Source organism: Pimephales promelas, chromosome 6, assembly GCF_988280905.1.
Source record: "Pimephales promelas chromosome 6, fPimPro1.hap1.1, whole genome shotgun sequence".
In the NCBI taxonomy this organism is placed as follows: Eukaryota; Metazoa; Chordata; class Actinopteri; order Cypriniformes; family Leuciscidae; genus Pimephales; species Pimephales promelas.
In genome coordinates, this window is record NC_142774.1 from 7,588,443 (window position 1) to 7,604,484 (window position 16,042).

Consider the following 16,042-nt stretch of genomic DNA (forward strand, 5'->3'; position numbering starts at 1 on the left):
AACATTTTTTGTTTTGTCAAATCATCTTAAATAATTTATGTAGTTCAGATAACATAATATTTTGAGTTTCTGGTGATTAAATCAATCTCCTTCATTGTATTAACTCAATTTTTCCATTTCAGTGAACTTAAAATTAAGGCAACCAGGTTACTTCAATTTTTTTGAGTTAAACCAACAATATTTTTTTTGCGGTGTGCAGATTTCTTCTGAGACTGGCTTTTGTTGAATGTTTCGAAGGATTGTCCAGTTGGTTATTTGAATCCTCCAATTTTCCATCCTTGCTTCCATCCATTTTGGTTGGATTTTTAAGTTTTCCAGTCCTGTTACTGAGACTCACTCTTAAAACATGATGGTTCTCTTACTGTAAATGTGTTCTCAGTATGATGTTCTGTTCTGGGCTATAAGATCCACTGCAAACTGTTTTTAGTCCATCACACACCTCCATCTGACATGTTACATGACTTCTTGTTTTCAACAAATCGGTATTTTGGTGGCCTTCGGTCTGACTCTTCAGTCAATTTTGGATGATGGCCACTGCCTGGCAGATTCACAGTTCCACATTTTCTCACCTTATATTTCAGTGTTTTGGCGAACATGCAGTGTTTTAAAATGTTCTTATATTCTTGAAATGACTGATATTTTTTGAGAACTTTTGTCTTGGAATGGTCTGTGGATTTCATGGTGTAGTAGTTTGTTGTGGATGTTCATAGACACTTATTCAGAGCATGTCTGCACAGGCATACGAACAAGTAATCATGACCTGAAGTTGGTTACTTTAGAGCTACTTTAGGTGTGGCAATGCAAGGAGAGAAGTAGATCTAAAATATACACTGGCATTAAAAATTTTGGGATCAGTAACATAATATTTTGGATTTTTCTTTTTCTTTTTTTTGAGGAAGGACGTTAAATTGACCTTGAAGTTAAAGATCTTTAGCAACATTATGAATGTTGTTACTATTTCAAATAAATGCGTTCTATTCAAACTTTCTTTTCTTGACTATCATGAAAGCATATTAGAATGATTTCTAAAATGATCATGTGGCACTGAGGACTAGAGTAATGATGCTAAAAAATCAGCTTTGCATCACAGGAATAAATTGCGTTTTAAAAGAGATTAGTTAAAAGAGAAAAGTTATTTAAATTGTAATTTAAACCCCAAACTTTTGGTCAAAATCGGTAGGGTAGCCTACACATGCATGGATTTTGATGTTTTTCTAGACATGGTGTATTTTTTTTTTTTTTAATTCAATAAAATGTAAACAGATACAAAATTGCGTTTGGTGTCTTGTATTTAGATTTTTTCAGTATTTCTAATTACAATTTTTGTGTTTTGTTGGACATTTAGTTTTTATCTAAATGTTAAACATTTTTGCATTTAGATTTTCTGAAAGTTTGCCAGTTTTTTTTTTTTTTTCAATGAATGTAGTTTGTACTTAATGTACTTTTTCCTTAATCTTTGATATTGAATTAATTGAAGTGAAGTACAAGGAAAATGTTTGCTTGCTCAGCTCTCATGGTCTTAACGCACTGTTCTTTACTTGTTTGTTTGCGTTTAGTGTGGCCAGGGGCTGTGAGGGCTCCTCGGGGAGACTCCAGACAAGCCCACACAGAGAATGCTGGAGGTGCAGGAGGAGAGACCAGCAGCAGCAGCCACGGCTACCACCACAGCTACCGGAACCACAGGAAACGCTTCAGGCAGGAAGGAGAGAGCCAAAGAACGTCAAGAAGAGGGCCAGGACTGCAGCAGCCCTGTCGCAACCCCCAATACCGGGCCCCGGAGCACCCGGGCCAAAGCTACGCCCACCACTACACATACGCACTCCCACACACATACACACACCCACAGTCCCCACCAGCACTCTACTGCTCCTGCCTCTGTCGCACTGGGACTGACGTCAATGCATTCCAGCAACCCCAAAGTGAGGAACTCTCCATCGGCTAACACTCAGAGGTGAGAGAACCCTACTTGGGAGTATATGAACTGTTCCTTAAAACTGAACTTTTATACTTGTATACAAGCACTACAGATCAAAAGTTTGAAGTAGGTATGTTTTTATTTTTAAATGAAAAGAGTACTTTTATTCAGTAAGGATGCATTCAATTGATCAGAAGTGACAGGAAAGACAAATGTAGTGTTTCAATAGTATATTTCTATTCATCGAAGAAACCTGAAATAAAAAGTATCACTGTTTCCCTAAAAATAATTAAGCAGACCAACACTGAACAGCAAATCAGCATGAAATGATTTCTGAAGGATCATGTGACACTCAAGACTGAAGTAATGATGCTGAAAATTCATCTTTGCCATCACAAGAATAAATTGCATATTAAAATATATTCAAATAGAAACCTGTTATTTATGGAGCCCCTCACATGACGTGCAGGACAAAAATAGTAGGCTAAATCGTGCTCACAATTCATTCCCTAGACTTACTATAATTTATTCTCTCAATTTACTATTTCATTCCTATTATGATTTATAAATCAGGGGAGCAAATTAGAGCAAAAATAGTTTTTATTAGCAAAAATAGTTTTTAATTTTGAAATGAACTTTCATCTTTTGCAGAGACTTCTTTCAAAAGGATTTTTAAACTCTAACCACAATCTTTTGAATGGTAATGCTTATAGCAATACAACAAAATGCTAAAATGTAATACAATTCTGTAATTAATAAAAATAGTTTTTTGTGCAGTGTGGCATGCAAAAATGTTTAGAAGTGAAGAGAGCAATAGGAAATATATGGATTAACATGCGTTTTTCAATAGTGCTGAAAACTATATTTTGACATTTTTATGGAAATGTATCAATTACTTAAGGAAATAATCAACAAGGATGTCATCACAGTCGACTAGCCATCCAACAACTGGTTAGTGGATATGTCTTTTTAAATTTGTTTTGAACACATTGACTAGTTGATTTAGAAATTATGTACTTTTGACCATCCCTAATTTTAAATCTGCCTAAATTTAAATCAGTCAATGTAGTCACGCAATACTGATATTTTTAACGTTAACAATTTGAAAACAAAGTATAGTTTGCATGGTTTGACGTGATATAAGCGATTTAATCAGCGCAATCATTTAATTTAATGCAATGCTATTTTTCCCTTAGTTGGTCAGAACAAAAGTGGATGTTACTTACTAGTTCAGATGACATTTTCGGTGAAAATTACTATTTTGGTCATATTTCCAAAAAGTAGAATCTGTGATTCCGAAAGACAGTATTCACACCGGCGCGGTGACTGACAGTCTCAGATTCTCCTCAAAACATTGGGTTCATCCTCGCTGTGCCGTGCCGAGGCACAACCACGTAAGGTTGACAATTCCGCGAATAACTGCGATTGCAAATTTCTAACAGAGATGGCGACAAAGAGGAAAAACTACAGACTGCACCTTTAATAAAGTATCAAAATATATATATTTTTTATTTCATCTGCAGTTTTATAGCATTGCCTGGGTAAATGTTAATAAACCGTTTAAATGCAGTAGGGCAAATCTAGATATAATTAATTCACTGGGATCTTATTAAACTGTTCTTAAGTGAATGAGGAGTTGTTGTTTTAATATCTTTTTAATGGAGATGCACCACACCAGTGAATTATTTGCTGCCCACTTGCTTGCAATTCCCACTCAGCTTATGGCCATTGAGCTGTCTCTTGTGGACAGGAAACCAGTGCATGAAGTAACTGCAGCAGAAGTTTAAGGGAAACTGTGCCCTAAAGGCAGAGCTGGACCTGGAAAGCTTCCAGAACCTCATTGAGCATATGAGAAACTGACCCACTTCAGCTCAACCAGAGCTTATACATCCCGCCCTGCTGGACGTTGGTTCCAAAATGGCTGTTCTTGCTGATTCACAGATCTGGAGCTGGTTAAAGCGTCTGCAGAGAGGCTCCTGGGAGTCCTTCAGTGAACACTATGGCGCATAGCCTAATCGCTCCCCATTTTGTATATGTTTGTAGCTGCTGTCCAAGGCGTTAGATTTTTCTTTTGAATGTTGGAAAATATTATGGATTTTGGATTGTAGTGCGCAGAGCTCTGAAACGGGTACCTTCCTTTTGGAAAGTGGTTTGAGCTTTCAGGCACACATTCAAGATCCAAAATTGTGGCAGTGGACAAGGAATATGAGTGTTACCCAAGGGGGTAATCCATCGACCGGAAGTTGAACCCTTGCGGGAGCTGCCATCTTGTAGCAGAACTTCACGTACGTTAGCATTCCCATTGACTCCCATTCATTTTGACGTCACTTTGATGGCGAATAACTTTACATCTGAGGCGTTTGAAGACCCCATTTTACCTTTATTTATTTCTAAAGAAACACAACAATGTATAAAATTGCGTCATACCCACGCGACTCTCTGTCGCACAGTAGAGAGATTACCGTAAGGACAGGAGAAGAAGCTTGCACGCAATCGGGGAAACGTGGAGGCAAAATGACAAAATAATTAATCAGAATACCTAGCAAAAGTGTTTCCTGCTCTTAGCTCATGGACAGCTCCTACTCACACTCTCCGCCTCTGTATGTTTGGGAAGGGAATGATTCAGATTTATCATGCCAAAGCACTAGAAGACGTCGTGTCACATCTACATCGTCAAGCTCTGTTTGTCAGGAAGTGCTAAAAAATCGCCAAAAACGGGCTTCAATCGTCTCAATGGAGTTCCAATGAGATCGCTCTGTCCATTTCTTTTACTGTCTATGGTGTTACCGGCAGTAATGTCCATTGCCACCATCGCAACTCAAAGGTGTCCCAAAAATGACCAGACCTTACTGATGGTGTGTAAATAGTTTCCCCTGGTTTTCTTACAGTTGGCTCGTAACGGACACTGTGGGCCCAATACTTTGGGGATGGATGGAGGCTAGCTTGTGGGAGATCTGGTTTGACGAGTTTTGATTAAATATTAACCTGGCACTCTGTCAACAAAGAACAGGTCTAGGACATAAGGTCACTGAGAGTACTGTAATTGCGTCACCGGTACACGTCAAGATTTTCCTATTATTAAATGGCATGTTTTCAGGGTGTGGTGGCTGCACCCGGTCAGCTGCTAAGATATGACTCCGCAGTCTCAGGCCTGTGTTTTGGTGGGTTCTTTACCAAAATGAGGGAAGGTAATAGTTATGACTTAGGATTCCACTGCTTTTCCACCATAGGCTGTAAAAAAATATGGATGTAGTGTCCATGACGTCACCCGTAGGTTTCTAAAGAGCATTTTTGAAGACTAAAGATCTAAAATCTTAGCAGCGCGTCACTCCCGGATAACCGAAAGTGGTGAAAGAGTCAGTGACATGACGGCTAACAGACAGGGATTGACTCTCTTTTGCATCCAGTCTCAAACGGCCAGTCGATGAATTGCAGTTTAAGTCACTTTCATGTTGGTTTCAAGAGAGAGACAGGCAGGTTGCCGCTCGTTTCCATATACAAAAGTTTAAACTCCCAAAACATTCGGTGATCTGTTTTTTTTTAACGTCGTGTTTTGTGTTCCTGATATTACAACGTGTAAAACTATTGATTTGAAGGCATTTTGTTGTCTTGTTGCAAGTTAATGTGAATGAGTTGCAATCTATGCCAGTTATAAATTCATTCATTAGGGCTGCACAGTTGACCAAAATACATTTTAATAATAGCACATTCCATTTACACATTACAAAACATGTAAATTGTAACAATATTATGTCTTTCTCAACTCAAGTCCTTGAGGTTTTCCACCCAGGATGTTTTAGATGTTTCCCTGTTCAACACGTTAAAAGACTCAGTCGTACCTCAATGCAGTAAATGAGATCCACGGGGAGGAGTCGGATTAAGATCCAAGGGGTGGAGATGGGTAGGATTAGGGTTGGGTTTAGGGATTAAGGGTGGGTTTAGGGATCAGGGGGCGGAGTTGGGTAGGTTTAGGTGTATGTAAGGTGGGAGGAGTTGGATCTGGATCCGACTCCTCCCTGTGGATTTCATGTTCTGCAGTGAGAACCATCACAAAAAAAATGATGAGTTGAATCAGGTGTTTTAATTAGTGAGACAACGTTCTTGGAGGTGGGTCCCAAACACTGATTTACGTTTTCGTTTAGCAGTACCAATGTTTTATTAGTTCTGAAATCAGAGATCTTGACCATCCACATGTGCCCTGGGCCGTTTTCACAGAATTTTCTTTACGCTTTTCTCAGCAGTCCGAAATCCAAGCAGGAGGCCATGGTGAGGTCGCCACCCGTGATGTCCCCCTCCAGCGCTGCACAGATGGACACCAAACTGCCCAACCAGGGAAAGCAGGGGGGCGCTGGCAGCCAATCACAGTCGTCTCCTTGTGACCCCAAGTCGCTGAGTGGAAGCCACACACCCAAAGGTCCCCAAGGCCCCATAGGGAGTATGGGACTCAAAAATGGACAAGGCCTGAGTTCAGGCAACGGTGCAAAAGGAAAGATTAAGAGGGAGAGAAGCACTTCAGTGGAGTCATTCGAACAAAGGGACACAGGAACGCCAAGCAATGAAGGGGACCAGAAAGGTAAAAAAAAAAGTGTTAATCATTTATTTTTCCTACAAGTTGAATTATGAAGCTGATTCAGAGCTCTGGCATTAATATTGTGTCATTCAATAAATGGATCATTTATCCACTGTGGTTTAAAAAAAAAAAAAAAAAAACAACTCTACTCTAGTATCAAACCTTACTATCTTGGTCAGGTAATTGTATTGAGTGGTGTCATGATGTGCAGTTATTTTTGTATTGCTGAATATTATGATCATCCAATGCCACAGAATGATACTGATACCACCTTGTTCTGACATTGAATGGACATTATTTTTTTTTTCCAGAGCGTGCATTAGGTCCATTCTCAGAAAATGAAGCAGTTTAAGAAGTCTAAGAAAATCCTTTTTTTAATTTCGTTTGAAAAATTGACTGCTGATCTTCCAAGAAACTAAATTTTTCCCACCTCAGGCCCATGTACCAGCACTATAACCCCCATAGCGAGATGGCTCCCCAGGATTGAGATTAGTGGTCAAGGTCAACCAAAATACTTATCATAATACATTTTAAATCTACTACCGCTAAAATGAAATATGTAGTGACAGCCTCGCAAAGTACCAGTAGTTATTTATTATCGCTAAACGTTAAGTGCTACATTATTCACGGTGGGGAATTCATTTGCTTACAATTTAAATAGATAACTGAGTATCTGGTTGTTGTTGTTTTGCTGCTTTGTAATAACTCGCATTATAATTGTCTAAAATTAGATCACAGAGTAAATATTAATAAACCATGGTGATTTTTATATTTTTAGCTTGACACGGCAAATACAAGTATAAACATGATCAAATACTGAAGGATTGTAAAAAGCTTTCTTTCATTGTCCAACAATCACATGGACGACAATAATCTTATTTATTTGACACTTTTTGTATGGCGTCCTGAGATTCAGCCATTAATGCTCTGTTTGGTAAGGGCCTTTTCATGTTTTTATGTTGTGCTGTTGTATCATTTTTATGTGGTTCTGGTCCCAGTTCTGTATCCTTGTGTCATGATGAATAGACTATGGCATTGGGAATGACCTTTTAATGATTCAAGATGCAAATGCAAATATCCTAAGGGTCACACATTTTTGCTGGTTTTCCTGTCTCCCATATGCGTTTATGTGCATGTTTGCCCGCCTCCTCTGGGTTGCACGGAGGACTCTAGTGATGCATAAAGACATCCACAACCCTGTATGTTTCCTAGTGGCAGCATCACAAGATAGCCCTGGTTTGGGAACGCCAGGGAATGTAGCATTTGTTTTACTGAGTGAGGGGGAGACACCCTCTTTTCACCCTTTTTTTTTTTAGGTTGGTGTGCTTGACGGTCTGAAGGACCCCTGCTGGTTGCTAATGCCTGTGCATAAACATATTTCAGTATGAAGCTCAGGCAATTTTATTTTTATTTTGTTTGTTTGTGAAAAGATGGATGGTTGGTTAATTATTTGTGCTTGAGGTGCAGCATATAAAGAATGTTTAGGCTACACGCGAGTGTTTTAAATGCTGCTGTTGAAATTGCTTGTGTCCAGAAGCAACCTGTTTGGTTTTCTTTGTGTACTGATGTGCTTGTGTGCTCACAGGGAGACAGCTTGTAAGGCAGTTTGGTGTGCGTGTTTGTGTTTGTTCAAGCTGTCGAGAGTTTGCTCTTGCCGTTTGTTTGAGCCGTGTGTGTTGTCTGTACACAGGAAGTCTTATATCTCCCCTTCTGACCTGACCGTGTCCCAGTTTCAGTGAGATGTTGTGGTCCGTGAACTAACCAGTGGAATAGAAACTAACAATAGTGCTATTTTATTCTCTTTCTTAAACCTTGTTCACACTGACAGTGATTTTTTTTTCTTTTCTTTTCACTGGCGGTCTGCTGTATTGTTGATTGTTGTAGGTGTTCCTGTTAACTGAATGTCATAACGTTTTAGGTGCGCTGCACAACTGGCCATAGATTAACAAAAATACATGAAAAGTATTGCCAGTAAAAATAAGATTGTAAGTTCTTGCTATTAAAAAATGAACAATGTAGTAAAAAATGATGCGATGAACTTAGTCTTGAAAGTGAATGCAAAAGCTAATTTACAACTTATTGCATCCTTTCATGCATTAGGCTGTAGATACATGTTTTGCAGTGTATGTTTGTTCATTAAACTTACAAAGTGGTTTATTAAGTGTTTGTGCATTTTATTTCATGCATCTGTAAACTGCTGTGTGCATCACTGAGTCGTTCTGAAACCATTTTAATCTAATGATTGGTGGAATATTTCATCCAATAATTTGGGGTAGTGGCTTTTTTTTTGTCTCCTTATATTTAAAGTCATTCTGTATTTGTATTAATGTGCTTTTATTATGGTTATGTTTGTTGGATTTATGTTTTATGGACTATATGGATTTTACCTTCAACCTGCCAGGGACTACAGATGGAAAATAGCCTGTATTTCTAAATCTGGCACATTTATATGATGGATTTAAGTGCTCATTTGAATTAATGTGCATTGTCCATTTAAAATAAATAAATTTTAATATAAGTGACTGGGTCGCTACAGTGCTCCAAAATTTGTTGTGAACTAGCCTGTGGTTTCATGTCACGTTAATGGTGACTAAGAACTTTCTACGTGGCCTACAATTTTTTTTCTTTTTCTGGAGAGAGCAATGTTTATGTTTTTGGCCGAGTCTTCCAAAGTTTGTTTTTAGTAGGGATGTGCGCAACGACTAAATTCATTACTTTAAACTGAAATTTTGCAACCGACTACTCAACCCCACCCCTCTGGAGTCTGTATTATTAATGCAATCCATTTGAAATAGACTATTTAAACTATTAACAGTCAAATCCCATACTGAATTCCACTAAAAATAGATATGATGTGCTTGCCTTGCATTATGATCATTGTATATTAAACTTGAGCATTCACTTACAGCAGCAGTCTGTAAATTTTGCCGCTGTAGTGGTTAATGTAATGTAAATAAGTCTTGGGGATAAATATCATAGCCGAAGCTACCTCTCTCTGTTTATGTCTATGACGAGTCATGCAGGTACTGGGCTACTCCGCAGTGGTAAAACCCATACCAGTCTAAAATCTTCTGAATATAAACACTTATTATATGTGTACCGTAGTGATTCGGAATAAGACAACAACATGGTTTGGAAAATGGATTCCTGATGTTCTCTTATTTATATACATTTGATATAGGCTAAATCGCGAGAAAAGCCTGACTTGAACTGACAACTATACATTATTAAAGCATATTCTCTTCATTGGGATGTTGACATTGAATCTGTTCAAGTGTCAAGTAATGTTTCTCCTTAAATCTGGTATAAAATGTTATACTGTCTGTATCCCTCATAACCGGTAGTATAGACCATTTCACAAGATGTAAACAACACTGGTCCAGAAACACTTCCTGTTTCAGTTTGTAACTGGTTTTTTTATTTCACATGTAAAGAAAAAATCTTAAAGATGTTTGTTTAACTTTTTGATTCAGTTTTAAATGTTCTGTTGTTTGTATTTTATCCCAGCTTATATGTAGTGTTAAAAAAACTAAAACAGGAAGTGCTTCTGGACCAGTGTTTACATCTTGTGAAATGGTCTATAACAAGCCTATATGCACATTTAATTGTTATACTAGTTTGACATGACAGAAGAAAACTGAAAAGTTTTGATTAGGCTGTCAAAATACTCCATCTTGCTCTTGGACATTTCTCTAAACCGGCCCCTTGTAAAATAGTAGTATCGTCTAGTCTCGCGCATCCCTAGTTTTAAGCCATCCTAGAAAAGTTTAAAGACATCCTGGATTAGTCAACATGGCATGAGGAGAGAATGCCAGAGGATAGCACAGCACTTTCCAGACAAATATGGAATTTATATTCCGTTTCCACCACCAACAGTACCATAATTGATGGGCATGGTGTTGCCTATGCTGGAAAGAAGCGATCAACTTAATTCAGTATGTCACAATGGATGACATACGGTAGGTAGATCTTGTTCTTGCTTCTCGGCATGTGGCTGTTTGTCACAAGAAGCCAAGCGCAGACAATTAGGTGTTTCTCAATCCCATGTAGCCAACGCAAAGTTCGGACTTGCCAATTCTGACTCAGGAGAATGACTCCTGAGGACGCGAGTCTTGTAATTCTGCTAATGGAACAGCGTGTTCTCGAAAGCGTTATCTCTAAAGTGTTATCTCTTTACATATTAGGCAACAATAAAACGAAATATGTTATAAAACCCCACTCTGCTTCTTTTCGCTTTCATTTAAAGAAATCTGAAACATTAGCCACACAATTGTGGTTGTTCAACGCGTATTAAATATATTCACTGCATGTATAACATTAGCCTATTTATAACAAAACGAAATATAAAACACAACCCTGCCTCTTTTTGTTTAAGTTACATTTTTTTAAAAGATATTAATATGGTCAAGGCAATATGTGCATTGGTGCTCGGATCATCTTCACTCTAATAAAATTAAAAATGACAACTCAACCCTGTCTCTTTTTGTTAAATTTCAGTTTTATCAATAAAGGTATATAGTAAAAGGTACAAGAAACTATACAATAAGAAAGAAACTCAGTCAAACATACAAAGTCAGTGCTCTAGTCTAACGTTACAACGGTAAAGTTAAGTAGCCTAAATATATAAAGTTAAGAACTTCATTTATCCCTTAGCTAAAACGATTGGCCAGGGAACCAAATTGTAGATTCACGAGACAAAAGATCGCCCATTAGGTCTACACAACACGAATTATATCTCATGTTTAACCAATACAGAGACATCATAACGACTAGACGAAGAAAGACTGTTCCAGGTGGGCCCAGTGATCACTTGGAATGGATCTCACAACCTGATAAAATTTTCATAAGTCTTTATAAATAAACCACAGATTTGAGCTTTAAACAACTACATTCTCACCTGAAAAACTCTTGAAGGTATTGAAAAAGTGGTACGGTTCGGCATTTTGGTACCATTCACAACGTTTGACAGTGGAATCTAATTGCGTTCCGCACCGCTCGGTGGAAACGAGCCATAATACCTGTCTGGTATTACACTGCCATTGGTGAATTTGTTGTTTTCTATCCTCTTGGTGTTTGAGACACAAAGTAGCAATGTACTCATGGCAGTAGAAATCTCATGACCATTTCATGAACATTATGGTAATCATGCTCTTCTGTCTCTCTAAAGAAATAGGTAGTAGAGCAAAAAGGTTATGTGTTGGAGAGCGGCGGTTGCCCTACAGCGGTGCAGATTGGTGTTCAGGGGGAGAGAGCGATGAAGATGACCCAGGATTCTTCAGTACGTAGTTTTAGTATTTGATTTATTTGTTTATTTATAATAAAGTGCATGTAAAGTATACATTAATATTTTTTTACCTTAAAAATATATGCATGAAACTCTTGATGGTTATTGTTGTCACTTGGCGGCATAGATTTATTATGCAATATCCACATTCAGATCAAGCATTTATAATAACTTGCAGTATTCTATTGAAGAACTTTGCATGATTGTTAATGCAATTTCTTAACTAATGACATTAAAAAGTATTGCTGTTACTGCAGTCAAATGTTAATGTCAATGTTTTGCCATGCTTAGTGTATCATCAGGCTCACACAGAATCTACAAATTCAAAGTTGTGTACATACCATACAAGCATTCATGACTATTAAGCCGTCATTTTAGTTCCATTTGATTTTAGTGAGTAGTAAGAGTGTAGTACTTTCGGATGTGTTCTAACAGATTTTTCCAAATGCATTCAGTTGTTTTTCCCAAAAATTGAAAAATGCAAAAAGTCTGCAGATTCTTTCTGTGCATGCGCATCACTAAACCGAATGATTGGCAAAATGTAACTTATTGTGGCTAATGCTGTTTGATAACCATAACATTTCTTATGTTTTGCACAGACTGCAACTCCACTGACATAAAGCCAGATCCAGTTGCTCTTTCTGCCTCTACGCCCACCCACAATACAGTTGGAGGACAAAGCACAACGTCTGAACTGGGTAGTGGGCAGAAACCAGGGTCAAAGGTTGTTTACGTCTTCACCACAGAGATGGCCAACAAGTAAATTTTGTTGTTTGTTCATTTTTTAATAATGTTTGTTTTCTTAGAATTGTGAATGTGTGCAAAAAATAGTATGCCCTCATGTGCAATACTAAAAATGCAGTTGTTTTGTTAAATCATAGTGTCAAGGTTTTGTCAGTTCAAAGAAGCAAATCCCACTATCACTACCTCTCTTTCACATTTCCATTTTGCTGAGCTAAGAAATGTCTTAAAGTAGTAGTGGTAAAAGATGAAAGTGTTCGAGCACTGACAGCAGCATGTTTGCTTAAACTAGACCCTCAGATGGCAGATATTAGAATGCCAGATATTAGGTGACTGGAGCTTTCAGACATTCTGTGATCATAAGAAGAGTCTCCCACAGAGCAGTGCCATTACTGCTCTGACATCACTCTAGATGGGACTGAGCCCAGTGTCAAATTCTTCTGACTGTTTGTCCATCTTCTAGACCTGTTGTTGTAAATGTGGATAGGATCTGCTGCATGGACATTAACAGTACCTATTATTAGTTTAATTGGTGAGAGCGTTCTAAATAATAAAGCTCAGTTGTATAATTTCTGTAACACTGTCATTACCGAACAGAATAGCAAAAAAGTAAAGAAATTAGTTGAGCCAGTGTTGCTGTGTGTGACTATTTGGGATGCTTAAACAGAGCAATGATATGATATTGCCCCAGATTCAGAATGCTTAATTTTCAAGAAAATCAACGAACAAATTTAGTTGTTTTTACACATTAAAATGGTATTTGTGATTAACAAAATTACTTTAAATGACTAACAAAATATTTGACATGAGTAGGTTCCTCAGAGAAGACACTAATTTTTCATCAGTGAAGTTATGCAAAGCTTTAACTATGACGGTTTTCTTCCCATCTCAGGGCAGCAGATGCAGTCATAACGGGGCATGTAGAAAACATCATCACTTACCATATGAATAATATCTCTAACGGCAAGGGTGGAAAGCCCCAGCTCCCCCTGGTAAGAAAGGACATCACTGAATTGTTTTTTCACTGAATTGTGACGCATTGTAAATGTTTTTTTTTTTTTCATGTCTGTTTTTAGAACAATCAGATTGGGTCCCTCCGAAGTGACACTAAACAACAGGGTGTTCCGTCCCAGCAACAGTCCTCATCTATCTCCAGTGATCAGAACCACCAAGCAGCCTCTAAAGTAGCGCAGTCAGGCCAGCAGCAACAACCTCAAGCGCAACCCACCCAACCTCAGCAGCCAACCCAGGGGGCAAAACCAAATAGCCTCCCTCCAGACAATGCACCTTCAGCTGGTATGGACTCTAAGAGCCTCCCCAGCAGTAGCCCACAAGATGGTGCTGGATCCCATGATGGTAGCAACTCTGCAGGGACACCTGGTAGCCAGGCCTCCAACCAGCCTCCCAATGCTGGTCCTCAACAGAGCTTCCCATCCCTGGATCTACCTAAAGGGGCAGATGCTAAGCTTACAGCGCAACACCACCAGCAGCTGGCCCATGAAATCATGTCTAGCATGGGGGACAACTCTGAAGGGCTTTCCCAAGAGCAACTTGAACACCGGGAACGTTCCTTACAGACTTTACGTGATATACAGCGAATGCTCTTCCCAGACGACAAGGACATGGCTTCCATGGGCCAAGGAAACATGGTTGGTCCTCCACCCAATTCTGCAATGATGGAAGGAGGGCCCAAGAAACCAGAACAAGGGCCTCTCCAAGCCATGATGGCTCAGTCACAAAGCCTTGGGAAGCCAGGTGGTCCAGGAGGACCACGTCCTGATGGGCCCCCCTTTGGTCCACCTGGTCCTAGGGACATGCCCTTTTCTCCAGATGATCTTGGACCCCCACCACCAGGTCCAGGACCTATGAACTCGCATCCAGGTCCTGGTGGAGAGCATGGAGACCATATGTCTCCAGAGCAGATAGCCTGGCTAAAACTGCAGCAAGAGTTCTATGAGGAGAAGAAGCGCAAGCAGGAACAAATGCAGCACAGACCAATGGGAGACATGATGCTCCATCAGGGTGGACCTAGAGGAATGATGCGAGGCCCACCACCACCCTACCAGATGAATCCTGGAGAGGTGTGGGGCCCTGGTGGCCCTGAACCATTCCCCGACCAGATGAACATGGGCCCCAGAGGGATGCATCCACACATGCAGAGGATGCCTGGTTTCCCAGGTATGATGAACCCTGATATGGATGGAGGGCCCAATCCTATGCCCAGACCTGGAATGAACTGGCCTGATGATATGCCCAAAATGGGGGATGGGAGGGGATTCCCTCCTGGCCAAGGCATGTTTGGAGGTCCAGGTGGAAGGGTGGAAAGATTCCCCAATCCTCAGTCGGTACAGGAAGCTATGTTCCATCAAGGTATGGGTGATAAGCAAGGCATGGGTCTTACACCTGGCATGATGATGGAGATGAATCGAATGATGGGTAATCAAAGACCCATGGAGCCTGGAAATGGAGGTGGCATGATGTTTCCCAGAATGCCAGTTGATGGTCCAATGAGCCCCTCCTCAAGAATGGAGTTTGTGAAAGGTCTTGGTCGAGACATGGGTGAATTTGGCATGGGGCCTGGTAACCTCAATGTAAACATGGGCCCTAGCCCTCAGATGATGCCCCCTAAGATGAGAGACCCACCAATGAATCTTAGTCCAGAGGAAATTATGAAGATGAGGCAAGGTGGAGGTCCAATGCCTGAGAATGTGATTCCTTCACAGAGAATGATGCAGGGGCCTCCTTTCCCTGACCAGCCCCATCCAGGAGACCTTAACATGGGACCCAACCGACAGTACCCTGGCATGGGTCCCCAAGGCCCTGGAAATCCCAGAGGTCCCAGAGGCGAGCCTCCCTTTCTACCTGACCAAAGAGGTAATGTGGGTGGAAATGGACGTCTAAGTCATATGCCTCCTTTACCACCAAACCAGGCTCCCAACAGCTCAGGGCTTCCGCCCGGCCAGAGGAATATGAGTCGCAAGCCCTCAGACCTGAATGTTCAGTCTGGCCCCGCTAACTCGCCCAATGTCAACCCGCTAAAGTCACCAACACTGCGGCAGGTCCAGTCTCCAATGCTGGGCTCACCATCAGGTAACCTCAAGTCTCCACAGACACCGTCCCAGCTGGCTGGTATGCTTAGTGGGCCTTCAGCTGCAGCAGTAGCAGCAGCGGCAGCCATTAAATCTCCTCCAATGATGGGCTCAGCAGGGGCATCACCCGTCCATATGAAGTCACCCTCGCTCCCTGCCCCCTCCCCCGGCTGGACGTCATCACCCAAGCCACCCATGCAAAGCCCAGGAATCCCTCAGAACAACAAACCACCCCTTAGCATGACGTCACCAAATATGATGGGTGGTGTAGAGCAAGGTAAAATAAAATTTCCTGCCTCCTTTATTGACCATTATGCAAATTGTATAAGTTTACTTTTGAGTATATGTTCATGCGCCATATTTTTGTGTGTATGCAGGAACTTTGAAGGCTCTTTCTGTTTTCTTGTGGTCCCAATTATTCCTGCTAATAATACTGTTACAGC

The 16,042-nt window shown here is 40.2% G+C and overlaps 1 protein-coding gene across 3 annotated transcripts in view; it reads left to right on the forward strand.

Moving 5' to 3' along the window:
• The window catches only part of bcl9 (BCL9 transcription coactivator), a 114,730-nt gene that overhangs the window by 95,605 nt on the left and 3,083 nt on the right, over nt 1-16,042 (forward strand). For 2 of the 3 annotated variants that reach the window (XM_039688238.2, XM_039688229.2), the window contains 6 exons: nt 1,557-1,951; nt 6,154-6,488; nt 11,653-11,763; nt 12,369-12,528; nt 13,403-13,502; nt 13,587-15,876. In XM_039688238.2, coding sequence (XP_039544172.2) covers nt 1,614-1,951; nt 6,154-6,488; nt 11,653-11,763; nt 12,369-12,528; nt 13,403-13,502; nt 13,587-15,876 — 3,334 coding nt within the window. In that variant the 5' untranslated portion in view covers nt 1,557-1,613. The remainder of the gene's footprint in view (nt 1-1,556; nt 1,952-6,153; nt 6,489-11,652; nt 11,764-12,368; nt 12,529-13,402; nt 13,503-13,586; nt 15,877-16,042) is intronic. The other variant, XM_039688254.2, reaches the window with a different exon arrangement.